Source organism: Mustela lutreola, chromosome X (genome assembly GCF_030435805.1).
Source record: "Mustela lutreola isolate mMusLut2 chromosome X, mMusLut2.pri, whole genome shotgun sequence".
Classification (NCBI taxonomy): domain Eukaryota; kingdom Metazoa; phylum Chordata; class Mammalia; order Carnivora; family Mustelidae; genus Mustela; species Mustela lutreola.
In genome coordinates, this window is record NC_081308.1 from 103,370,024 (window position 1) to 103,397,325 (window position 27,302).

At 42.2% G+C, this 27,302-nt stretch overlaps 1 protein-coding gene across 3 annotated transcripts in view; it reads right to left on the reverse strand.

Annotated features, from left to right (window-relative positions):
- Positions 1–3,093: 3,093 nt before the first annotated feature.
- LAMP2 (lysosomal associated membrane protein 2) overlaps positions 3,094–27,302 on the reverse strand; it is a 39,211-nt gene continuing 15,002 nt past the window's right edge. The window contains exons 4-9 of one of the 3 annotated variants that reach the window (XM_059156913.1): positions 25,674–25,832; positions 24,391–24,578; positions 23,045–23,167; positions 18,611–18,674; positions 17,908–18,072; positions 3,094–5,484 (exon numbers count right to left, since the gene is read on the reverse strand). In XM_059156913.1, the coding sequence (XP_059012896.1) occupies positions 5,342–5,484; positions 17,908–18,072; positions 18,611–18,674; positions 23,045–23,167; positions 24,391–24,578; positions 25,674–25,832 (842 nt within the window). In that variant the 3' untranslated portion in view covers positions 3,094–5,341. Of the gene's footprint in view, positions 5,485–6,801; positions 8,266–12,619; positions 15,102–17,907; positions 18,073–18,610; positions 18,675–23,044; positions 23,168–24,390; positions 24,579–25,673; positions 25,833–27,302 lie in introns of those variants that run through there. The other 2 variants (XM_059156914.1, XM_059156915.1) reach the window with 2 other exon arrangements.

The window sequence follows — 27,302 nt, forward strand, 5'->3', positions numbered from 1 at the left end:
TCAGCTCAGGTCATGATCCCGGGATTGTGGGATCGAGTCCCCCATCAGGCTCCCTGCTCAGCATGGAGCCTGCTTCTTCCCCTTCCATTCCCCCTGCTTGTGTTCCCTCTCTTGCTCTCTCTCTCTGACTTCTGGTTTTGGAACTGAAAATGACACAAGAACCAGCAGGTCATGCCAAGGGGAGGCTGCTATGGTAGAGGACTGATGGGCTTCGACTACTTGGGTCTGAATCCCAGATGTGTTCAGTGGATGAAAGGCAGAGGGTAGAATCCATGGCCAGCACTCTTTCCCTGGCACGTATCAAGTCTCATCTTCATCTTCATCTGCATCTGTTCATTTGTATGTTTTACACCTTTATACCTTTTATACCTTTGGCACCAATAGGGTCCTCACAACCAGTTTATTTATTTTATTTTTTTGAGATTTTCATTTATTTATTTGAAAAAGAGAGAACATGAAAGAGATAGAGCACAAACAGGGGGAGGGGCAGAGGGAGAGGGAAAAGCAGACTCCCCGCTGAGCAGGGAGCCCGATGCAGGGCTCCATCCCAGGACCCTGGGATCATGACCTGAGCCAAAGGCAGACGCTTAACAGGCTGAGCCACCCCGGAGCCCTTCACAACCAGTTTAATTGGCATATTTATCTTACAACGGATTGCATCTTAGAATTGGTGAAATAAAATAGTAAGTGCATAATAAATGTTTAGCTAGGACACAAGATGACCACTCATACACTCAAGCACTATTTATTCCGTGTGAATGATGTGCCAGGCCCCATTCTCCGGACTGGGACAGAGTAGTAAACATAGCAAAAATTCCAGCTCTCGGAAGTTTCCCTTGTAGGGGTAGCCATCCATAAAACCTAGATTCACAAGCAAAATGTGTGGTTTGCAGATGGTGATAGGAGATGAGCGGTAAGTGAAGCAGAGGAAGGGGAGCGAGAAGCGGAGGCGGGAGGGGGTGCTATTTTTACGGTGGTCAGGGAATGTGGCACTGGCTGGGGGGCATTTGAAAAGAGAACTGAATGGGATGGCAGAGTGAGCCTTGAGGGGAGCTAGGGGAAGAACTTTCCAGGTTAAGGCAGAGCAGGTGCGGGGGGCCTTGAGCACCCTTATAGACTTGGAGGAAAAGCCCAAGGGCCGGTCTGGCTGGAGCGGCGTGAGTACAGAAGAGCAGTAGATGGGCTGAGAAAGGGGGACCCTGCAGAGGGGGCTGGAAATTTGAAGTATGTGGGTACAGATTTCCTTAAATCCTCTCGAAAAGGTTCTACATCTGAAAGCAGGAACCGCATATCGGAGCTCAGAACCACCTAGAAAGGACTTCTGGCTATCATGGCTACAGGGCACTTAAAGCTGGGGGACGGCTTGGGGGAGGGATGGCATTAATTTAGGCAAAGTGAGGAGAGAGACAGTTCCATTTAGTCTCTTAAACACACTAATGCACAGTCAAAATGATTCACGGTGCAGAACAGTTTGAGGGCAGAATGATGATACGTGATCAGAATAAACTAGACGAGGCTCCTCTGGAAGAAAGTGACATTCAGGGCTTCCCATTACTAAGGAGGCACAGCACAAACGGGCCTTGGCTTGATCTTTCAAAAGCCGTGTGGCCACAGCATCCGTCTGCCCCGTGAGTGGGCTGGACAAAACTCAAGTTATTTTAAGAATATTGAAGACCATTTCTAGGATGACCACACACAGGATAGAAGAGTACAGGAGCCAGATTTCTCTAACCATTTAATATAAGGCATATGGTTGTTGTTTTTTAAAAATCTATTGTTCCTTAGAAACCAGAATGCGCAGTGGTTAAGAGCATGGTCTTTGAAGGCAGACAGAGCTGAGCTCAAATGTCAGGTTCGTCACTGACTTCCTGTGTGACTTTGGTTAAGTAGCCAAGCTTGTCACGTCATCTGTGAACTGGGAACCACACTGCACTACCTCAGAGAGTAGCTGCGAGAATTAAATGCAATAACGTGTGTCAAGTGCACGGCTCTGTAACGGCTAACAGCCACTATAGCTTTTTCCTACTAAAAATGCATCGTGTTCCAAGAGGCTTCCTGTATCTTACGCAGATCTCTTGAAACAAAGGGACTCAAGTTTATGCTACCATCAAAATATACACAGAGAGTAAAAGCAAAGCGAAAAGAAAACATTTCCTCAGAGTCCGAAAGACAGTTCTAGACAGAGGAGACACACTGGGCTTAAAAAGATGAACCCCCATGTTGACTTTTTTTCTTCCCCCAAGTGGGCTTTTGAGATACACAGTAACCCTCCCCACCACGTAGAGAGAACCACTCTTCTGTCAGCCACGTCCAAGTGCTTGTTTTTTTCCGAGGTCTCACGAGGTGCGGAACTGTGAAATATAGTCAGTGAAGACAGCTTCTACCAAGAACACCCTTGCCAGTCCCTCAAATGCAGGTAAGGCCTTTTTCTTTTTTTAACTTAATTAACAGCCATTAAATGTCTAATAGAAAGCGAAGCCCTATTACTCAGGAGCTACAGCGAGAATGAGTGTTCAATTTCATCTGCCACCCGCAATGCGCCCAACGTAAAAAGGAATGTGTTGTCATTTAACCCAATGATAGAACATGTGGGCATCAGACTAGGTCACAAGAAATTTAAAGGAACCTGTGGAAAACAGGTAGCTTCTCCCCTGCTGCCCCTGCCATATCCCGGAGGTACATCTTGCTCGGAATGGAATGAACTTCACAATGAGTGCTGTTTGCTAAGGAAAAACAGACACATGCTGGAAGTCCATTTATTCAGAAGCTCTTATATGTTTGATTTCCACATTTTCTTTTCAGTGTTTTCCTGGAATTTTCATGACCACATAGTCCCCCACAGTTGAAGTGTCTATACTAAAGGTCCCTAATGCCTTCTTCCCGGTGGCACTGGGTTAATTTGCAGACCTATGAAATCATAGGATTCCTACTGACAATCCAAGAGACTAGAATTTGAGGAACTTAGATCATGCAAATCAATCCAAGCTCTTAAGGCTGAGCACACGGAGTAAAAATGAAGTTATCCATAGTGATATGGATTGTGTAACCTTTATTATCTCTGAACCCACTCGTCTAAAAATCACACGAATCAGATTAAACAGGAATACCACAGTATGCTTTATTTTGCCAGTTCCGTTAGTTCATTAAATTGATATAGCCAAAACTTTAGGTCACAGCAAACATCAGTTCTTCCAAAGAAACTTAGGTGAAAAGCAATCCTTTTTGTCTGTGAGTTCCAAGTCCTACTGTGTGATCCACTGTCACTGTCATACTGATGGAAAAATGAACTCAGTGAGCAAAACTAATTGAATCCTCAGTTCACAGATCTGGGGCCTTCCCATATTTTATTGGAATTAAAGCAGCTTTTGTTTTAACCCTCCACAAATATTTTGCATTTTAATCTTTATTCTCAAGCAAGAATTAAACACATCTGCTAATTACCTAAGATAAAGCCATGATACCTAATGAAAAATTAGTGCTCTTAGTCTCCTACCGAGAAGGTAGGAAACTTTTAAGTGAAGCCTTCATTTTCTATGTATCTGAATTTCCAGTTCATATACTTAGCAAGGACACAAGCTGATTTACATAATCTGGCTTCCCAATCATCTCAAAAATATTTATTGAAATGAAGCCACTGTTCTTTACAGTGCCATCATTTTGACCACATAACAAAGAAGCAATTGTTTTCACACAAGAACATTTTAAAAGAAAACTTTCTATACTTAGCAAATAGAGGAGAGCTTGAATCTGCAAGTCAGAGCTGGAGAGTTCTAAGGGAGATGTAACTGAGCAGTCTAACCCTATGCCATGTTGGAAGAGAAAGATCTTGATGAAATCTCTTCCTTTTTAACCAAAATTTCTAATTCTAGTTATTGGCAAAGAGTTCTGGCATCAGTTAACAGCAACAACACAGTGGCAAGCACTGCACTGGGCTGAGAGGTAGACTGGGACTGAATCCTTGGATTTAATAGCAAACTAACTTTATTTAAGGTTTAGGCTTCATTTTGTAATCCATGGAACACTTCCGAAGCGAAGGCAGATCTTTGGAGACTTCTGTTTTTAGTTAGAGAAAAAACAGCCCGGTTAAAATCAACATCTGCCTTATACTAATAACAGTTATGCAAAGTAGCCATTTGGGCCCTAGAGAAATACAGCCCTGCGCTTCCAAATCGAAGGGCAATTCAACAGCCTAGCCAACCAAGTGGCTCTGGGATGAACGGTCTCCAGTACCTTACTCCGGAAGCCAGAGCCGTGAGAGGTCCCTATCGGGATGTAAGTCTCTATCAAGATCAACAAATTTACAGTGTAATCGCAGTCTAGCTTTGGCTAGGCAGCCATCTGACTGAGGACACTTCAGGGCCCACTAGCCTCTAGAGTTAGCACTTGCTGCTGCAAGAAAAAAAGAAATCAATACATTGAAAAATGTCAATTAGAACTTATTCATATAGGCAATGGGAGAGTGCAGGAGACCCACAAAGTACAGAAATGTTTTGGGGGGGTTTTTTGGTGGAGGATGAATTCACTGAGTAAGTTAAGGCTCTAAGGGAAAAAAAAATCTAAATTATAACCCTAAAAAACCATAACCCATCCTATAGCAATACTTAAAAAAAAAAAGCTGAAGATCTTACTTCATCCTTCAGCATAAATATCAAGTCTGAGATAATCGATATATTCCAAACTCCAGAAGGCAAAAAGAAAATAAAAAGACATCCTTATTGAAATATAGCTGCCACTAACGGTAATGAAGAAAACAGGCAGACTGTTGCTATTAAGCACATATTGTGAAGCCATTTCTTTCTCACTTTTTTTAAACAGAATAATACTAAACAGATTTAAATAATCCTGATCAGGAGGTGAGGAAAGGAAGTCTTATTATGAACCAAATTTTCTGCTTGCCACCAACGAAAAGGAATTCAGGGATGTTCTTGAATTTATTTCCCCAAGCAAGTTAAATTCTCTAACAGCTTTGATTTTGTAAACACTGTCAACCAAAGTAGCAAACACAAGTAGCTGCAACATATAAAATTATTCTTCAGTAAAAATGCTTTCGTAATTGAATCCAGAGGCTTAAAATCATTATTTACTAAAAAACAAATTCTAAGCCACAATTTTTCTTCTGATAACACTTTAGCAAAGGAAGAAAAAAATAGAAAAAAAAAAAAGAAGAAATTGGTCCTAATACTTTTTTTTCTTACGTAAGTGCTACTCATGCCCAAGTTAGCTAGCAATTCACTGAGGTTAGTCAACAGATCTTAAACAATTGGCTGCACAGAATTTCCTGGCATCTAGCCAATGGAAATGTAACTTCTGATAGCAAAAAAACAGCACTAGATTTAATTGATTACACAGACTGATAACCAGTACGACTTTTCCTTCTTCCAATCATATAGGAGATAAAGACAACAATTATAAGGAAGCCCAAGGCCACACCCACTGCAACAGGAATAAGAAAGTTGAGGTCAGAGTCAGCAGAACATTCTTCAGCTGTTAGAAAAGAACAGACAGAGAGCAAGGAAATTAGTAAGGCAGGCAATTAAGCAGCAACGAGCAAACAAGAAATAAAGCATTTCAAAAGTGAACACAGATTAGTCTTTGACAGCATTACCTCTATGTCCGTATTTTCTCCATATCCATCCAAATATTTCTAAGGAACCAATCCTCCAATATCTCCCATTATTATTACTTCATCTCAGATACCTAATTTCCTCAGTACAAAAAGCAGAAGGGACGAACAAGATCTGTGCTCGCCTAACATGGGAAGATTCTATGTTTTGTTGTCTAAGGACACTGTGGGAAAGAACCATCATCTACACTTAGCACCCCACCTGCATGTTTTCCCACTCCCATTCTCCCTTGACACAATGATCATCAACATAGGAATAAGAATTCTGCAGGAGTAGTAAAATTTAAGTTAAAAAGGACTTAGGATCAAGAGAATGCAGTATAGTTTTTTCCCCCCACATGGGCATTAGCTTGCCAGCTTATACGTGATTATTTGTAGCTGAGCAGGGACCTAGAAGAGTAATAGAATCCAACACATCGTAGTCCATTCTGGGACTGCCAGGAAGGCAGTGTGTATGTCGATTTTGAGCTCTGGGCTCAGACAGAACCGACTTTGCATCTCGACTGCTTCTATAACTAGCTAAAGGACTTTGGTCAAGTTACTGAAACTGGGCTCATGTTCCTCATCTGTAAAAGGGGGATAATCATGCCTGTACTTAAGGTATTTGAGGACTAAAGACAGTTCTATTTCTAAAGCACCTGTCACACATCAGGTGGTCAACAGGTGATCTTTCCCTTTTCCTTTCCTGCCATGTCTGTGATCCCATCCAAGGGTTAGGTTTTGAAGTAGCAAACAGATCAAAAGCCAATATTCAGTGCTTTCAAAAATTACTTAATTGACATCGTGTTAGTTACTGAAAGTAGTTAGTACAGAAGCTCAAAGCCCCCTTCTGATCTCCTAATTTCACGTTTAAACTAGTTTTACTAGTGAGTGACTAGATTTCCTTGGGATAATTGTTATCAAAATGCTAATATGGTGTTGCTGCCCACCAGATATGTAACCTCTATGAAGTCACTCCCTTTCCTGTGAAATTACAGGGTTAGAGTCATAATCTTTAACACCCTTTCCAGTATAAGCCTAATGCAATGCACAAGATGTGGTACTTGGTGTGATTTATGACTGAGTGATAACTTGCCCCTTTTCCTCTAATTTTATCTTTTGCTCCTCTTGCACTTTTGTCATTCATTAAAAACACAACACAAAACAAACAAAAAAGAGTTGCTAAGGTTCCAAGTACATGAATTTCAGGAACGACCATAGCCTTTATTGGAAGGATTCACCGTATTTCACGGAAAGCCTTCAGGAAAGACAGATAGCTGGGTACCAAGATACTGTAATCAGTGGGTTACAGAAATTCTGAACAAGCCAATATATACACAGAAGGAATTAATAAAATAATCACTTCAATGTGAATATCTGCTCCAATCCATTGATTAAGCTTCCTTCTTATTTGTCTATACATTCAGTATCTGAGCAGCCCTCATGGCAAGGAGGGTGCTTCAATAGAGGCTGATTATCTAGCTCATTTTCATGCCAACAGCTTTTCTCTCCCCCGCTCCCCATCTATGCTCTGCCCCACGGGGGCCTTCATGAAGCAGCAAGAGCCTAGTTGCTATGCTTCACTGCCTCCCTTCCGAGATTGCTGTTAGCTTACATTTCATAAGTAGCAGTCTGATGACAACACTAAATAGATTTTAATGCTCTAGAGATCAACAAGATGAGGTAGAGAAACACAACACAATCTGTCCTAATTAGTTCATAGAATATTTCTATCTTTCAATGCTAATCAGGCATCCAAAGAGGAGAAAAACACAAGGGGGAAAAAAGGCAAGTGGTTACATGTGTTTGCATCTTCTCAGTCTCTACTGCTGAAAAAGAAACAATTTTTCTAAAACTCTAGTTCTGAAGCCAGCTGAAGTTCTGCTGTGGCCCCTTAGGGCTGTTTTTTACCTAGGGAAAAAAATCACAAGCCTGAGATACTGACTCCATCCTTAAATTGAACTCAAAGAAAACAGCAAAAGTCATATAACCTAAAAAATGTTGATGGTCCTGAGGACATTCAACTGAAAACCAAGTTTGAGCATATCTGATGGGCACTTATGTCACATCGACATTTATTTAATGAACTATACACAAAAGTACTGTGGTGAGCTTCAGTCAGGATAGTTCTCATACATTAAAACAGAACACCAGTGGTGAAACAGAATTTATTAATTCCATTGAGAGACAACTGCATATTTTATTCTTATAACGGCCATGTTTATAAGTTTAAGGCATCTTAGGACCAAAATCTGGCTGAGGCCTCTTAGGATAGACCTTAACACACTGCACACCGATGTGTTTTGAACCAGTTTGTCTTCAGGACCAGTGAATACAGTATTTAATTTTCAGCTGGGAAAAGAGAACAGTTTTTATTCAGAGAGACTTCTCTCAAAATGCTGGGACTGATTTCAGAATTACCGTTTCAACATGATCAATCTTAAAGAGCAACGTGTTTCAAGATGGAGAGGCAAGAAAATCTCATGCGCGTGTATTTTTATGTCATCGATCAGACTGCAGGTTCTAAAACTGCTCATATCCAGCGTGATGGCGCTTCAGACCAATAAAGTAAGCCAGCAACACTAGAATAAGTACTCCTGCCAACGCTGCTCCCACCGCAATGGGCACAAGGAAGCTGTCGTCATCTGCACTGCAGTCTTGAGCTAGACGTGGAGAAAGGACAATTGAGAACAGGAACAATGACACAATTTCAAAGTCGCAAATGTTCTGTTAACACACAGCCTTGCCTTTGACACCGCGGCCATCAGGCTTCAGCCTTCCTCACCAGCGAATGAAAGGTTCCACGAAAGTGATCCTCCAAGGAACCAAATTATACATTTTTAGGTACCCCGCTCCCCACCCCCACCCCCCCACAAAACACAGTCATTTGGGATGAATGACAGATTTTCAATTGATCACCGACTTCCCAGATTCCCTAAACAAAAGATAATGGGTAAATATAATGAATCTTTCCTTGATGATCAGCTGTGGGCTTTCGGGGGGCAAACTGCGGATCACGTAGCAGCAGCACAGCGCCCGGAACACCGCTGACCGTGGGGTATTCATGAAATGAACCGAACGAAACGGAACAACGCCAAGCGGACATGCGAACTCCACGCCCCGCACCCGTGGGTCAGCTGGCGTGACGGCTTGCGTCCAGCATGAGTCAGACAAAAGAAGCAGTGGTTATAGTCTTGGAAAGGTGCTGTCACAGGGGCAGGCAAAGCACAAAGCATCACGGAAGCGTTTCGGAGAGATACTCGACTCAGCCTTGTTACACAAGACATACTTTGAGAGGGGACACTGGAGCTGAGCTGTTGAGGACGAGTAGGAATTCACCACCCAGGTAATGGAGGAAGCGCGTTCCAGGGACAGGAAACAGCACAGACAAAACGAGCTAGAGGGGAAATGCAGGCAGAGCTGGCACGGGCCGAAGGGTACTCGTGGCTGGAAGAGGCAGGAAGAGGGTACTAGGACCAGCTCACAAAGGCACTGTAGGCTCTATGTATGTCCGCCTTACACTGATGGGAGGAAAGAGTACCGTGGGATTTCAGGCAGGGCGGAAGTCATTCCAACAGGAGACTGGAAGCGAGGCGGGGCCTCTACTGATAGAGGCCAGAGGACCAAGAATACGGTCCTGACCTGAGTGACCTGTGAGAACGAAGCGCAGATGCAGAAAGGGACAGATAGATCCAATGAGAAGGCAGAACGGACCAGATGGGTGTTGGAGGAGTGGTGCGAGGTGATCCAGTGGCTTCCAATTCCCCACTTGAGTGACTGCGTAGATACTGGTGCCATTCATCCCAATAGGGAGTACTGGAGGGAGAATGTATGTGTTCAGTTTTTTTGGTAGTTATTTGCATGTGGGAAAGGTCAGGGGGGGTAACGGCAAGAGGGAGACGTTCAGTTTTGGACCTTCTGGGCTTCAGATGCCTGTGTCCCAACCAGGTGGCAGTGAAAAAATGATTCACCTGAGTGGTCGTAAAAACCAGGGACACGTTTGTTTCTCAGCAAGAGCAAACAGAATCTAAAAAGGCTCAGAGACACAAGCCTTGGGGACACTCCTATCTGAGGAATAAAGGAGCAAGAAAAAGAAAAAGGCAAGTAAACAATGGTGCCACAGAAGCCAAGGAAGGGAGTTTCGATTAGTACGGGGGTAGAGGCCACGGGGTCTGTGGACATGGAGGGTATTGGCTGTGAGGCAGATCGCTGCTGGTTTAGGAGCAAATGGGAAGTGATTGTTTAGAAGACCAAGAACTTGGGTTGGGAACATCCAGTGGTCATCCCGAGAAGTTTGGCGAAGAGAGCGCACAAGGGAGGGAGTCAGAAGGTGAACAAAAGGGTCTAGAAAGTGTTATCTTCAGGGTGGAAGCGACTCAGATGCATTTGTAGAATGAGGGCAAGAGCCACAAACAACGGACCAAAGCCAACAGTCCGAGGTCTCCCAGGAGGTAGGTGAAATGGGCTCCCAGAAGCAAAGCCAGGGAGAGTGGAGAGGAGGAAGGGGTGGCGCCTGCAGACAGAAGGCAGCTGGGATGTTGAACCCCCACTTCTGATTCCCACGTCCTTGCCTCTTATTGCCCTAGTTCTCCTCCTAGCTCACAATCTACCAGGGGTGGATAAATCAGATAATTATGCTTATTAGAACTGTGTCAAAGAAAGAATGAATAGGCTGCCAGGCAATTCTGATCGTGCCCGCGTTTAAGAAATGTGCCAGGCTTTTGCTAGCCTCTGCGTAATAACTGGGAACAAGATGCAATCCTGGAGTTTATGGACTTTATGATATCAGCTTTGGCTGCCAGCTCAGTGAGCTTTTTTACTTGCTTCTTGGTTCTGTTAGAAATCCGGATAGCGGAGACTGCCGGATGTCTTGGTGTTAAGAGCACCCAGTTAGCGGACTCCTCCCCTTCAATTTCCCAAATTACCACCCACCACATAAACCGTTAGGTGACACGAACCATAAAGTATTATGCCTTGGATTTAATGTAACTTGGTTTTTAAAAAATTCATTAGTAGATTAATTTCTTATTCTGGCAACGGATTCACAGTCCTCCTTTTCCCAAATTGGGTATTTGACCTAGTACTGAAACAACTTTCATAAATACTGCCAATAAGGCTTTCATGTAAGACAAATATTCCCAGAGTAGATCAAAAAGGCAATTCCACTAATACAAAGATCTTTCTAGATGCTGTCACTTACTTAAAATGCTCTCAATTAGTATGTGAAGTATTAATTTATAATAACTATTGATTTTATGAATTCAACCTTTAAAAATTCTTTAGGTAATGGAAAGACATTTTGGAAAACAGTAATTTTAATAGGATCACATCCTGAGGTAAAGAAAATCTCATTCTTTAAGTCATTTCCACCTGATTTGCATAATGTACACTGGAAACCAAACTGAAAGTATGGGGGGGGGGCAGTATATTTGTGGAAGAACTTAATGATTAATTACAGAAGCAGTGAGGATTTTTAAGGATAAAAGTTTCGTGGCCATTTAAATGTCAATGTAAAGTTTCATGAAGATTAAAAATACTGTTAAATCCTCATTTTTCTGTTCGCTCAGAAATTTCTCAGATATAATTTTCAGTGTGAGTTGGAAAGCTGAGACACACATTTGTAATAAAATATAAAACAAATTCATCTTTTTGCCAATTGTGTCAAAATTTCTATTTGGAAGAATCAGCATTAAGAATCATATTCTTGGGGTGCCTGGGTGGCTCAGTGGGTTAAGCCTCTGCCTTCGGCTCTATCAAATAAATAAATAAAATCTTAAAAAAAAAAGAGTCATATTGTTATGTGACATCTTATTATATACCTTTTAGATCTACAGTCAAACTGAAGTATAGGACATGAATCTGAAGATAATTGAAGCTACTCAGTATGACCCAAACATGTCTTTTACTAGTTTTAAAAACAAGATACGGTAATTATTGATGCAGAAAGTTAGTTACCAGAGTAAAGGATATGGGTGGGAGAGAGATGAGCCCAAGACAGTGTAACTTTATCTACTTAAAGAAATGAGGATGAAATGCTATCATCTTAAAAATATCTGAGTCTTACAAGAATTCTTCCTGAAACATGCAAGAAACTTCAGATGGCACATTTACGCTGTATATAAAGTATGTTCTTGATTTTAACTAGTAGCTTATCAGATTCCTTCTAAAAATCCTCAAATTTTCATTGTAATGGAAACTATCACTCACAGAAATTAAGAGGAACAGGATTATAAAGACCTCGGTGGGCCCCCAGATGAAGAAACGGAGACCCCCAGAAGTTAAGCTGCTTGGCCAAAGTCCCATGGCGGCCAGTTGTAGAGCTGGGAGTTCGGAGGATTACCTGGCAGTCAGGGAGCTTAAGCGGAGAGGTCAAAGGAAAGCTACTAGACAGGCTGCCAAGTTTTTGTGTGTGGGAAGCTATGGCAAACTTGGAAGGTTCAAGTTGTTTTAGGGTGATCGGACAGTGACTGCACACAATCCTATTTGGGTTTAGATCAACAGCCGGGTCGGTCGGTGTGGCAGCAACGCGCACCTATTAGGAGCAGCCTCAACTGAGAGGGGCTGAGGAAAGTGAATGAAGAGATACTCTCAAGCTTTTCCTATGAAATACATATTCTAGATCACTGGTTTTCTGATCTACACACCAGAGATCCCACCCGGGACCTTACGCAACCCCCCCCCCCCAAACACGTGCACACCCGTGCTCACACACGCAGGCACATGCTTGTACACACACACATGCCCAGACCTGCTAAGTGAAATTCTCTAGGAATGGAGCCCGGCATGTGCCTTTTTCTAACAAGCTTCCCAGGTGATTCTTATTCTAGCCAGCCCAGCATCCGTATAGACCTATCTATGCATAGGAACATTTTTCTAGATGGTTAACACACAGAATATTCTGGAAATAATTTAGTTCCACTTCTAAGCTTTTCTAAAATTCTCCCTTTTGGAAGAAATTGTCATTATGTAGCATACAAAATTTTTACTTTAACCAACAGGAAAAAATGTGAGCAAATATCCTTAAGAAATAAAAGAATCTTTATTGTTTGTTTCAGAAGCAATATGTTAAGCAAATGGACAGGCAAATATCTAAAGAGAAACACCATACATCGACTAGTGGTTTAAACATTTGAAGAAAAAAAAAAAAAAACCATGGAAAGTATTTACATGGACCAGTTTCTTTATACAAATGCTGAGACATGAAAAACACCCAGAACCAGATAGCAATGTTAGACCATCAAGGTATAAACCCAGTAAAATGAACAAAACTACAAAAGGTACAAAGAACATGTGGCTACAGGAAATAACAGTGTAAATAAGAGTATATAAACTGGCCCATGTAAAATACAAAAATATTCAATGAAGTCAGAGTTTCTATAAACATTGCTAATTAGAGGTATTTTAATATGAATTAGGTATATAATCTAAATGTAAAACCTTTTAGAAACATGAACAGCATTAAGCTAGTCCCATCTGCTTGTGCTTCCAATTTTTATTTTCAAAAAAAAAAAAAGGCTGCTCTGTTTCGACTCATGAGAAGTATCTAACGTCTATATTCTTCTAAGCATTACCCATTCATATAAGGTTAACAATCATACACTAGAGCATTATTTAAGTAAAAAATAAGTTTTAAAAATCAGATTTCTATTTAGTCCTCAAAAGGTGCCTTAAGCTGGCAATGCAGCTCAATGTAGCTGTATCAAGGGGCTGGTCAGGAATCAGATTCTGAGCCAGTAAGAGTTTCAGGCTACTCTAAGCAGAGAGCAAATTTAAGTGGAAGAAAATTTTTACCACTCCAATATAACTTGAAAGATACTTACGGACATACACATGCTAACACGCAATTGCCTGTGTGTGTGTGGTGTGTAGAGCTAAGCTACCAAATTTATTCTACATCAGTAATTGTTTAGAACCCAGATGTCCCATTTTCTAGTGAATATGGGGGCACATCATCTCCCACCTCCAAAACACAAGCACCTTCCATATAGGGGTGCATATTAACAACTCTTTAATATTTACTCAGCCATTCCAACACCCAAAAAAAAGAAGATCTCCTGGAAGCAGTGCGAAATCCTATGTGTTAACTATCAAGCTGAAATGTTTTGCTTTCCCATATAAACATTAGGTAGTGCACAGTAAATGGACAACTGGTGCATCTCCCAGGGCACAAAACCGATCACAAAGTACATGAATGAATAATGATTCTACCATAATGAACAATGATAATGCTAAGTTTTGATTAGCACAGAACCATTTAACGGTGAAAGCCAATTTAGTAAATGCTGTAAGTGTCAATGCAAGCTGGAAACAAAGAACAACTTTTTAATGGGATAAGAGAAGACCAAGACTTTTGGGTTACTTGCTAAGTGCGCTTCTTTAGCCGAGTTCTAGGACTTCCTGGCATTTCTTCTTTAAGAAAGAGAAAAGGAAAGGAGAGAAAAGGAAAAGAAAGAAAAGGAAAGAAAAAGAAAAAAAAAGAATACAACATCCTACCACTAGCAAAGATACTGCAAAGCTGAAGAGAAACTACATTCATTTTAGCAGGGTACCTAAAGCCCAATTTACAGGTACGAAGGACTAATGCCCCAAATTGGCATGGCCTAGCAATTATCTCTAAAGCACCTAGAAAATAGACTGAAATGCCCAGTTGGAGTCTTGTGTCTTGCCATTTAAAAGACAGAAAATTCCAGATTTTTTTTAAAGGATTAAACAAGATTAACACCTATTCCAAAATGTATACAGCTTTTGTACCTTTTGTCATTACAGCCACATCAAATACAAGTATATTCAAAAGGCATTAGAAAAGCATTCATTGCTAAGAACATAATACCAGACTCTATGCGAATCTACTGGCGTAACTCTCATAGGTCAAATATGCAGCAATGCCAAAGTCGCTAAGTTAACCTGCAAACAGAATCACAAAAAAATACAAAAGGAGCAAGTACAAATCCACTGTAGGATGCACAGTCTCAATTTGGACTACATGCAGGGGAAAAAAGAATCTCTTTTTGAAAACTGCTTTTCCTAAACTGTTTGCTTTTAGTCAGAATACATAAAGTGAAAACACGAATCCTAACTCAAGATAACAGAATGGAGTCAATCATCCAGGTGACTTTACATATGCTTTTTGCCACAGAAATTAACAGTTTTAAATTCCATGGTTGAGGAAACCAAAATCAGGTGACTAATTTGTAGCTGGTATTTTCATGGTGTTTTTATTTATTAAGTTTGAAGTCCCTCACACCACCCATTCTAAAATGAGAACTGCAACTAAATATACCTGAAATTGAACAGTACTGCCATGTTGGAACTTGTACTTGCTTTATTATATCGTAACAGAGATCACATACGGATTAGTATTACAGAGTCTGATATCCAGCATAGCTTTTTCTTCTGCCAATTAGGTAAGCAATCACTATAACAATAATCAAGCCTGAAAGACCAGCACCAACTATAATTGGTATTAGAATGGTGTCATCGTCCAGCGAACACTCCTGGGCTGTAGGTGAGAAAAAGTGTGTAACAAATAATGAGTATAATAAAAAATGAATGTCCAAAAGTAAAAGATATTGATTCAAAAGTCAGAAATGCTCTTACAAAATCAACTTTAAGGAATTAAGACAGGTATATTTCAATGATAAAGCTACAAAAAAGTATGGATTGCTCTAGAATTAAAATCCTAAACTTATTTGTCTTTTCTTTTGTGTATGTATATTCATATATATGAATACACACATACTCATTTATATCTAGGAGTAAATACATACGTATGTGTATGTATTTCATATTATAAGTCCCTTCCAGAATAAAGGAGTGAAGAGGGGCATCCGGGTGCCTTAGTCCGTTAAAGCATCTGACTCTTGGTTTTGGCTCAGGTCATAATCTCAGGGTCCTGAGATCCAGCCCTGCATCAGGCTTCGAGATCAGCAGAGTCTGCTTGAGATTCTCTTCCTCTCCCTCCACCCCTCGCCCAGCTTACACAAGTGCTCTCTCTCTCAAACAGATAAATACAATTAAAAAAAATTTTTTTTAAATCTTTTTAAAGAAAAGATTGTATTTATTTATTTAAGAGAGACCAAGATAGCAACAGGGGGACAAGTTGCAGACGAGTGGGAGAAGCGGGCTCCCAGCTGCACAGGGAGCCCAGTCTGGGGCTCTCTTCCGAGATCATGACCTGAGCTCAAAGTAGACATTTAACTGACTGAGCCACCCAGCCACCCCAATAAATAAATAAAAACTTTTTTTAAAAAGGGAAAAGAAACGAGGAGAGCTAATTCTAAGCCATCTCTATATAGTTAGATTAGCCTCTAAGTGCTAGAGTGAATGTGTTTTGGGAAAACTGAGAACAGATCAGAAAGGTTTCATCAGGGGATTAGAACCACGCTGACTCTGGAATCTTTCAGAGCAGAGAGCACACTATAGACTGGAGGCCCTATCTGGCCCAAGAGCTAAAAATGGCTTTTCTCCGTTTTTATTTAAATAGCCAACCCCCCCCCCAAAAAAAAAAAACAAAAGAAGAAATTCTTTGATACATGAGCATTATATGAAATTCAAATCTCAGCAGCCATAAATAAAGTTCTGTTGGAACCCAGCCACACTCATTTATTTATTGCCTTTTATGGCTGTTTTCGTGCTACAACAGGAGAGCTGATGAATAGTGGTGACAGAGCTCATATGGTTTGCAGACCTGAAACGCTTCCTGTCCATGCCTTACAAATGAACTCTGCGCACCCCTGACCTAGAGTATATGATCTTAGTGGCTACAGAAGTCAAGAAACGGGGACCTCTTACTGATCTGCGTTGTGTTTACTACATTTATTAACGTGGCCGGAGCTGGCAACCCACAGGGGCTAGCTTTTCTATTTTCAGAGAGTCGTCTGATCCAGTAAAATCCATTCAACGCTCTTTGACCTGACTACAAGTCTACTTCCTCCTCCTGCACAGGCAAGCATCAGTGGTGTGTCTTACCTACAGGTACCCAGGGTCGGGAACCTAGCTCCGCGAACACATTACACGTTCATTACCGCTATCGAATGCTACGTATTCCTTTGGGTACCATTTTTAATTTGACATACATAAAAACCAAAGTTTCAAATTCAAGAAAAGAACACAGCTCATTGCTATTACGGCTGACTAGATAAACAGACTCGAGCTGGTATCACGCTGCAAATGATTTTCAATTCTAAACACCAATCTGAACCTAAAATTAGGGTAATAATGGAGGGGAGCTAGATAAAGACTCAAAAATAAAACTATGAAAAGGATTAAAATAATTGTAGTACATAAGCAACACCGACACGAGGGAAAATGAATTCTTGAAAAAAATTTCTAAGTGTGATTAACCTCTCTCGTCACGAGAATGGTAGGATGAAGATCCCAACTTACCCGGGCCTAACCAGGTCAGGCTGGGGACCCAGAGCCACCGCAAAGGTGGCCACATGGTTCACGGCAGCACGTAACTGCCACACTGCCTTCTAAACCATAGAATTAATTGTTAAAAAGGAGGTGGATGGTTTGAAAAGCTCTGCTCAGCAGAGCTGTGATCCACAAAGCCCCAATCTTAAGTAAGCAGTTTAAAAGGACAAGTTAATTAAGGAATTTTACGGACTTTTTTTTTTTTGCCTACATGCAAATTTTAATCTGGTAATGGCAAATGCATCTTTCATATTCATATAAACACACTGCCATGAGCCCTCCACAGAAGGTTTCAGTAAAAATCTAATAGATATCACCATGAGCCCTGAGATCTTCCAAAACGCCTCATGCACACTGGCATTATGCTTTTAAAATGCTCCAAGTCACGTGGGATAGCCAAAACACTGTCCATGGTATTTGAGGCTTTGCCTAACCATCACCTTCTGTCTTAACAAAGTAAGACCAGTCTGCTTTTATTTGTGTATGACAATATTTCCAATGAGAAGAAGGCCCCCTTGAAAACAGATCCCAGCTGCTCAAAGCTGCCATCCTTCCTACAAACTAAAACTCAGAAGGGAGTGTCTATGAAGTGAAGCTCACTGAATGCTTCCATCGTCTTAAGAACTCACTGAATGCTTCCAAGTCTTAAGAACTTGGTTGCAAATGGGTTTCCGATCCCCACACACAAAAAATCCATTTTGAGCAAAATGATGGGCCATCACAGAGTTCGCAGAACTCGCTCAGGGCCACGTGAATGCTCCAACAGAGTCACAAGAGATGAATTCATATTTCTCTATTTCAGTGCTTAAATTTCCATGAGTCAAAAGGAAAAGCCACCTATTAGTCAACGTAAGAACATAAATTATTGATAAAACTTGCTCAACTCTTACCTGTAGAGTATTTTCCTTCCATCACATTGAAAGGCTGAACCCTTAGATCAAAGGTATTTATCTGAAAGGCTCCAGACACAGAAACGGTCTGCTCTTTGTTGCACATGTAAGAACTTCCCAGGGGGGCATCCCAGTAGCTCAGATTGTTATTTGCGATGCTGAAAACTTGAAAGAAAACAAAAATGTTAGGAGCTTTTTTTTTTTTTTTTTTTTTTAAAGTAGGCTCTACACCTAACATGGGGCTTGAGCTCTCATCCAAGATCAAGAGTCGTATATTCTACCCACTGAGCCAGCCAGGCGCCCATTAGTAACTTCTTATTATACCAACAGAAGAAATGGGACAGTTCTCAGAATTTTTCAGTGAAGTATAGGAGCCTGGGGTACAGGGTCTACCAAAAAAAAAAAAAAAAAAAAAGAAAGCGATTGTTAGGATCACTAGGTTTCCTATCTTTCTATAGCTGTTCCTGTGGGCTAAAAATCAGTCATCCCTAAGTATTACCCACCCTATTTGAAAACAAGGGGGACTGAAAAGATAAAACACTAGAGTTCTCAGTTACTGATTTTCAGTTGTGGTCAAGGAACCATTTTCACACAAATTCTTCTGTTCCATGAAGTAAAAGGCACTATTTGGTAACAAAACAACTCTGGTTTCTATGCCTTCAGTGTAACTCACTCTCTTCCCCAAGGCCAATGCTTTGCTTACCAGAGCCATTAACCAAGTACACGCTGACATTCACTTCCTTCAGATAGAATCGGTTTTCATTTTTCTGTTAGAAAAAGAGTATCCAGTTAATCAACACATCACAACCGTCTACAGGTACAGTTAATATCTACAGATGAAAAGCAACCTAATACTATTAACCAGAAGATAAAACCAAGGGGATCAGACCCGGACCAAAAGAATGAACTGCAGCTAAGCAAAATTAACAGAATCCCTTTTTCCTCTGTGTTCTGTCTCCAATTTTCAGGCCAAGGATGTAGTCATGTGGTTCTTCGATACTCAACAATTCGTTCCCTCATTTTATTCCTCCTGTCAGTTGCTAAGCCCCAACCCACTCTAGCCTGGATCCTGACAGTCTCTTAACTGGGCTCCCTCCCTGCCCTACAGCCTCTCCAGCTGGGAGCTTTCCTTGCCACTATTATCTCGGTGAAGCACGCATCTGATCAGCCCATCATTCTAATTATGTCAGTGCTTAGCATGTACAAGGCAACATATCTAAGTGCTCCAGGGAGCTAGCCAAATGAACCAGGCGTGGATCCTGCCCCCACCCGTGTTTGCAATCTGCCAGGGAAGATAAGATAAATACATAAAGAAATAACCATATTGCAAAAAAGACAGCAATCAATTATAAAAATTAAAAGGAGACAGAGGACTTCCATGTAGGGGAGAAGCAAAGCAATGTAAGCTTAGGGATATGCCACTTGAACTCTGCCGAGTCAGGAAATTAGCAGGAAAGGGTATTCTGGAAGGCAAGAGCATGAGTAAAAGGTATCCAGAAAATAAGCACTATCACAAGTACGCCATCATTTGAACATTTAGTGCCAAGCGATGTTCCTAAAACTTTACTTATAAGGCACCTGGGCAGCTTAGTCAGTTAAGCCTTTGTCTTCAGCTCGGGTCATGATCCCAGGGTCCTGGAACTGAGCCTCACATTAGGCTCTCCACTAACTGGGGAGCCTGCTTCTCCCTCTCCCTCTGCCTGCCTGTCAAATAAATAAATAAAATCTTAAAACATTTTTTGAAGATTTTATTTACTTATTTGACAGAGAGAGAGAGATCACCAGTAGGCAGGCAGACAGGCAGATGGGGGGGAAGCAGGCTCCCCACTGAGCAGAGAGCCTGATGCGGGGCTCGATCCCAGGACCCTGAGACCATGGCCTGAGCCGAAGGCAGAGGCTTAACCCACTGAGCCATCCAGGCGCCCCATAAACAAATAAAATCTTTTAAAAAATTTTACTTGCAAGGTATCACTGAATAATTGTAACATGTTAAGTGATTTTCCCCAAAACTATACCGTCAGTGGTCAGCGAGGTGGGATTTGAACCCCGGAAGCCTGGCTACAGAGCTGAAGTGCTGGCTGCTACTGGGCTCTCCTACCTCACAGAACACAGTGAGGAAAGCATGGGCTTCCTAAGTGAAGGGAGAGGAGGACACAGAGAGTCAGACATGCAAGATCTGCTGCGTGGCGGGAGCAGGGTGGGGGGCGGGGCGGGGAGCCGCTTGGGGAGAGAGATTTGAAGTAACCTGCCATGGAGCTTAGAGGTTATCTTGTCGGTAAAACAGAACCGCTGAAGCTTTCTGAGGACGAGGGAAGATTAAATGAATGCCGAAGAACACTGAGCGGGGAGAGGAAGAGGACAGACTGGACTCAGAGCAGAGGCAGTGGGGAACAAAAATGGAAGGGACAGATGCAGAGAAATGTCAGGAGGAGGCACAAAGGAGGACTTGACCACCTCATTACACCTTTCCTCGCCTGAGGCTACGTCTCGGCTTGGCATTCAAGGCTCCTTGCAATTTGTCCCAACTACTTTCCCATACCTGTCTTTCCCAGATTATGCCACGTGCCTCATTCGCCAAGGTGGTCTTGATTGCATTCCTTTTTCCAGAAATGATCTGTACTTTTCTGCTTCCTCCCCTTATCCCCACGTGTACAAACCTATCCTTGAATGTCCAGCTCAAATGTCATCTCTTCCATTAAACCTTCCTAACTCTCCTCCACCCAGAATTAACCACTGCCTCCTCTACGCTCCCACAGACTTTGTCTTTTCTTCTGGTCTATCATTCATCCCAACTGGAATGCACCTTCCACGGATCTCTAATTGCCCACAGAATCCAGTTCGAAAGTCTCAGCATAGCATTCCAGATCTTCCACAAAAATGGTCATTATTTGTACATTCCTATCTTTACCACTGAACTGTGAGATCTTTATTAATACAGGGCTTCTTCTTTGAATCCCACCATGGGATCCAGCACTCAACACACTCAAACTCAAGAAATTTTCCTTAGAAGCGTCTATCATGACAGGGTTGAAGATGCGCCCCAGTGAGGTCTGGTGACATTACAGGTGTTTCTTCATTTTTTGAAGTGCCTACAGCATGGTTAAAATGCCACCCTTTTGGTTTATTTTGTTTTTTAAAAAGATTTATTTATTTGAGAGATATAGACAGAGACAGCAAGAGAGAGCAGGAGCGGGGAGCCTGATATGGGGCTCGAGCCCAGGACCCTGAGATCACCTGACTGACCAAAGGCAGAAAAGGCAGACGCTTAACCCACTGAGCCTCCCAGGTGCCCCAAAATGTCACTGTTTTGAACTGCAATCAAAATAATCTGTTGGGGGCATCTGGGTGGCTCAGTGGGTTAAGCCTCTGTCTTTGGCTCAGGTCATGATCGCAGGGTCCTGGGATCGAGCCCCACATCGGGCTCTCTGCTCAGCTGGGAGCCTGCATCCTCCTCTCTCTCTCCACCTGCCTCTCTGCCTACTTGTGATCTCTGTCTGTCAAATAAATAAATAAATAATCTTTAAAAATAAAAAAATAAAAAAAAAACTTTTTAAAAAATAAAATAAAATAGTCTGTTGGGAAAATTAGATACTGTAATTATTAAATATTTCCCCACAACAGTCAGAAGAAACCATGTTCCTTTTAGGACCCAACCACAGCTAGAAAAATCAAACTCAATCACTCCAAAGGGAAGGAACCTAAAACACTACTTTCTTCATTCTTATAGTATAATCTCTATGAGGTAACTTTAAAAGAGAACATGTCCAGGGAGGTCTGCTCTTACCTCATCAAAAAGGACGAGCCTGACCAGACATTTTTAATATTAATCCTCTGGTCATATGTGTACGTAACAGAGGAAAGCTTTCAATGCTGGTAAAGGGAAGATCCTTATAAACCTTTCTAAACTGTAATTGCCTGATACAGTCCTCAATTATTCCACATATATTCCACAGAGAAAAGGGCTTCAGACTAAAGATACTAAGTTCGGACTTGAAACAAACTCCACACACCTAATTTTTTTATGTATCAGATGTTGAGAGTGTTTCTCCATCCTAGATAATATAACCTGATTTAAAAGCAGAACTGTTTTTTACTCTACCTATACAATAACTCTCAGTTTGAGAATTGCTGGCAGCTTAACGTTTTCCCTGATGGCTGTCCCCTTTCCCATTTGCTAAAACACGTGTGTACACACACACACACACACACACACTCAAAAATTATGAGGGTAATAGCTGCTTCTGAGAAGGGAGAAATAAAAGTCCTCAATGATGAATTTATGCTAGCAAGAAGTAGAGCACATAGGCTTAACCTAGAACCTTCTCTTTAGGGTTCAGCCCTTCATGCAAGCATGAACAACAAAAACCTGAATGCTACCATTATATACTACGTTGATTTAATGAATTTATGCATGGTAAGTACTTACAGAGCCTTGTGGGTGGCAAGTACTCAATAAACGTTAACTATTATTATTCCTGATACTATGACAAACAGTATTGCCTCCAAAAAACCTAAAATATTCGAGTAAACAAACATGAGTTTTCTAACCAATAACAGAGAAACATGTGAGGGAAATTACTTTTTACCTTTTATAACATGTAATATATAAATATATACACTTTTTTTTCTTTTTTTAAAGATTTTATTTATTTGACAGAAAGAGATCACAAGTAGAGGGAAAGGCAGGCAGAGAGAGAAAGAGGGAAGCAGGCCCCCCGCTGAGCAGAGAGCCCAATGTGGGACTGGATCCCAGGACCCTGAGATCATGACCTGAGCCCAAAGGCAGTGGCTTAACCCAGAGCCACCCAGGCGCCCATAAATATATATACTTTATTATTAAGTATTTCTACAGCAGATAAAGATTTTTTTTTTTTGATGTGGGTTAATTCTTGCTCCTACCCTCAAGTCTATGTGAGGGCAGAACAGTCACTTCTGGTGAACATGAAGCTAAGAATCCAGCCTGCAGACCCCCGAGGTGACTGAGGGGTTAAGAGGGACCGATGTCCCACACTTTATCATGAAGCAGTGCTGAAATGGAAAACAGAGCTAAATCCCCTGCTACACACACACAGCCGTTCAGACTTTCAGATGTGTTTCTAAGAAAACAGCCCAGATCTCAGGGAAATCTGTTACTCACCACAGCAAAGACGAAGTCAAGATACTTGACGTTGCTGCTGTTCAGGCTGAGCAGGGCACTCCGAGGCTGGCAGCTCCCGGTGAAGTCCGTGGTGTTGGGGTTGATGTTAATAATTGAAACCACCTGGAGGGGAAGACGAGGGAGAAAGGTACAGCTGACCGGGGCGAGTCCATAGCAAAACCTTACCCTCTAATAAACAACTTCGGGGGGGGGGGGGGCAAAAATGCTTTTGTCTGGATACTTAAGTTTATGGTGTCTTACTTTCAAACGAAGTTGGCCCAGGCCCTCAAGCTATGACTCAGACAACTTAAAAAAAAAAAAAGGAAAGAAAAGAAAAACAAGAAGGAAGCTTCCTCAGTAATGAGCCAAATGAAAAGACACATTTTTATGGAGCATAAGAGTCATCTGCGCCGCTCGCTTATTGAAGGCGCAAGACTCTGGAAATGGGATGCGTCCGTCGGCACGCCCCCTGGAGGCGCAGGGGAACACTGCAACCACAAGCGCCGTGGCAGACGCAAGCCTGGGGTGCGCGGCCACCGTCTGAGTCATGGAGAAACAGCTGCACTTTCCCCTAAGTCAACCTACACTGCGTTCCAGATACAAATGTGAAGGAGTTATATTTTAAACGGACTGAAATAAAAATCAACTGTCTGTACTCCAATCTACTGATGGTAAACAGAATCTAAACCCCGAAGAGTCCCTGAAATGGCTAGGTTTCCCACAGGCCAAGAAAACCCCTTGCCTGGGACATTAACTCTTCGTGGTTACAGTAACTCCGAATTTATCAGTCCTCAACAGGTCAACATCAAATCTCCATTTAAAACAGAATTGGGGCAGGGGTGCCTGGGTGGCTCAGTGGGTTAAAGCCTCTGCCTTCAGCTCAGGTCATGATCCCAGGGTCCTGGAATCCAGCCCCGCATCGGGCTCTCTGCTCAGCAAGGAGCCTGCTTCCTCCTCTCTCTCTCTCTGCCTACCTCTCTGCCTACTTGTGATCTGTCAAATAAATAAATAAAATCTTTAAAACAAAAACAAAAACAAAAAACAGAATTGGGGGCGCCTAGGTGGCTCCATCGTTAGGTGGCTGCCTTTGGCTCAGGTCATGGTCCTGGGGTCCTGGGGTCGAGTACCACATCAGACTCTCTGCTCAGCGGGAAGTCTGTTTCTCCCTCTGCCCCACTCCCTGCTCATGGTCTCTCTCTCTCCCCCCTCTCAAATAAATAAAATTTTTAAAAATCTTTAAAACAGAACCAGTCTAGCAACAAAACTACTCTTAGGCCAGAGATAAGATACACCGCATCTGAAGGGAGATATGAGAAGAACGTATCAATAAACACAGAGATCTATACCTTGTTGTGAGTGAAGTTCAGCTGCAGCCCCATGGTAGCCAGAAGACAAGTACCATTGCTGTTATTAACCGAGTAGGATCCCACCTCTGGTTTCTCCTTTGGAGTAGGTGCTGTGGTGGGGGATGGCGCAGCGGTGGAGGTGATGGGCACCACAGTGGTGGAAGTTTTATCTTTTTCACACAGATACTCTAAAGAAAACAAACAGGACAAAATAAACTGAAGTGGCCTTCTTCTTAATTCGTAAGGCCAGGAAAGAGCAAAATATTTCTCACAATACAAGTTCAAAGAGTTTTATTAGGGGACTCAGGCAGAGGTTCCCAAACTGCTGCTTCAGATACTGATGGGTCTTTCAGAATTATGACACACCCGACACATACAAATGCTTTCTCCAGGGGTGCCTGGGGGGCTGGGTGGGTTAAGCCTCTCGGCTGAGGTCATGATCTCAGGGTCCTGGGATCAAGCCCCGCATCCGACTCTCTGTTCAGCGGGGAGCCTGCGTTCCCCCTCTCTCTCTGCCTACTTGCGATCTCTGTCTAATTTAAAAAAAAATGTTTTCTCTACTTCGTACTTCAGCTACCACACACTCATCTTTTTGCGCCCTGATGTCCCTTTATTCCCAAAGAGTGTCACCTGCTTCTGATGTGAAAATGAGAGATTTAAATCTGAAAACATCTCCCTCCTACTCTCTTCTTTCCCACACACAACCACTAGAAGGAAGGAGTGTTCACCAGAGGAACATTTAGAAATCACTACAGGGTTCAAATACAAATGAACCCTCTATTTGTATCACCCCTTCAGCAAACCAGAGGCATTTCAACCTCTTAGGAAGGGCTGGTCGATTTTCAGAGCTGGTGAATGAGAAATTATGACATTTCCATTTAGCTATACGTAAGTTATAAAAGCAGTTTATAAGTAAACTCAAGATTCAAACACAAAAATCTCATTCCTAAGCTGTGGTCTTGGATCATCAAAAGCTAAAAAGCTGATGATCAAAGCAAGCTATCTGAGGATCTGTTCAAACAAAGACTGGGTTTGATCCGCTGAAAACGCTACAGGTCAAGCATCTGCAAAAAACCATCCCCATAATGTATGCATCATCAACTTGAAACTGCGAAGTCCCACAGGAACAAGAATTATGGTTATCTGCAAAAACCTCACGGTCCGGTGAAAGCTACGCAAGTCTTAGCGTAGAAATGCTTCCAAATAACAAGACTTCAATGCAAGCCAGCTGGTATACTTGAAGCTTAAATCAGGATCCAAGTGTATCTGTTTGAAGAACTCACCTTTTGTGCTCACTGTGCCATTCTGGACAAAAGCCTGTACGTGAACATCCCAATAGTACTGGACGACACCGCTGTTCTCTAGAATTGATAAACTATTGCATCTGAACATGTCGTTCAAAGGAATTCTGAATCCCACAGCGTCACGGACGGTCAAAATTCCTGTAAAACAAAATTAACACTAACGGTTTCCAAGAAGGCAGGAGAAAAGTGAGGACGTAAATTTATCTGCAGACTCTCTCCTCCTTCTGCCATCCTGCCTCACTGCATCCACATGGGACAGAGGACACAGCATGTTCAAGAAATGACAAATTCAGGGCACCTGGCTGTCTCAGTGAGTTAAGCTGCTGCCTTCGGCTCGGGTCATGATCTCAGGGTCCTGGGATAGAGCCCCACATTGGGCGCTCTGCTCAGCGGGGAGCCTGCTTCCCCCCACCCTCTGCCTGTTTCTCTGCCTACCTGTGATCTCTCTCTCTCTCTGTCGAGTAAATAAATAAAATCTTTAAAAAAAAAAAAAAAGAAAGAAATGACAAATTCACTGGGGCTAAAACAGAGTGAGTAAGGAAGAAAGCCGTGATGGGGGTTAAGAGGGAAAGATGAGCCAAAGGTGGCCACGCGTTGGAAGGAAACTGGAAGAGCTGAGGACAGGTTAGGCTTTATTCTGTCAGCAGTGGAGGGTGAGCTTGAGTTTTTAAAGCTGGAAATAAATAACACACATATAATTTATTCTAAGGGAGATGACAAAATTGCAGGGGCTAGGCAGGGGCAATAACTTCTGAGGGAAGTCATTAAAGAAGGAAAGTAGTTAGAAGGCTGCTGCTCTGGCTGAGGTAAAAGGTGAGGGGCTGCCTAAATTAAGATGGTGAGAGGCAGAAGACGGACAGCAAAGAGGCCAAACTGAACACACGGCTAACGTACGATCAACAGGGCCGCGCGACCAAAGGAAGGAAGGAAGATGGATTCGGCAAGGACTTCGGAGGAAGTCCTGACTTTTGTGCTACTATCCCGAAGTCAGTTACAGTTACTAAAATGAGCTTCTGGAACCTCTTCCTGGCTAGCATTTCAAGACTATTCCATTTCAGGGTATCTTCAGAATGTGAAAGGAGTAAGTTACAGTCAGTCTGTATGGAGTTTTTATTGTAAGGCCCATGGTGAAGAGACTATGACCACAACTAGCCACACCCAAATGGCTTAGTTTCTTCCGGAGAAGCATCGAGGGAGGGAGGGATACGAGGTCCTTAACAGGGGCGGTCTTCAGGGCCTCTCCATGAAGTAGCAAGACAGCCAATTCATGCTGTCATGGCACCCCCTAATGGCCAAAGCGGGGAAAATTTTAAGTCAAAGAACTAGAACATTTTTTCCCCAAAACTGGTTTTTCTCACTGTTAACGTAAGTGAATAGGTATTTGAACTGTCTTATATAAACAGAGCTCAGAAACCATCTACAGACATACTGGAGATATACTATGAAACGATAATTTTTTAAACTATGTATTATTTATGAACATGTACCGATTAGTCCAATATAAACAGACCAATAGGAAGGCTCCACCCCAAGTTCCTAAGAGTGGCTGCCACTTGGGAGGCAGACAGGGAAATGACTCCGGGGAGTGAGTACAAAGGAAACCTCAAG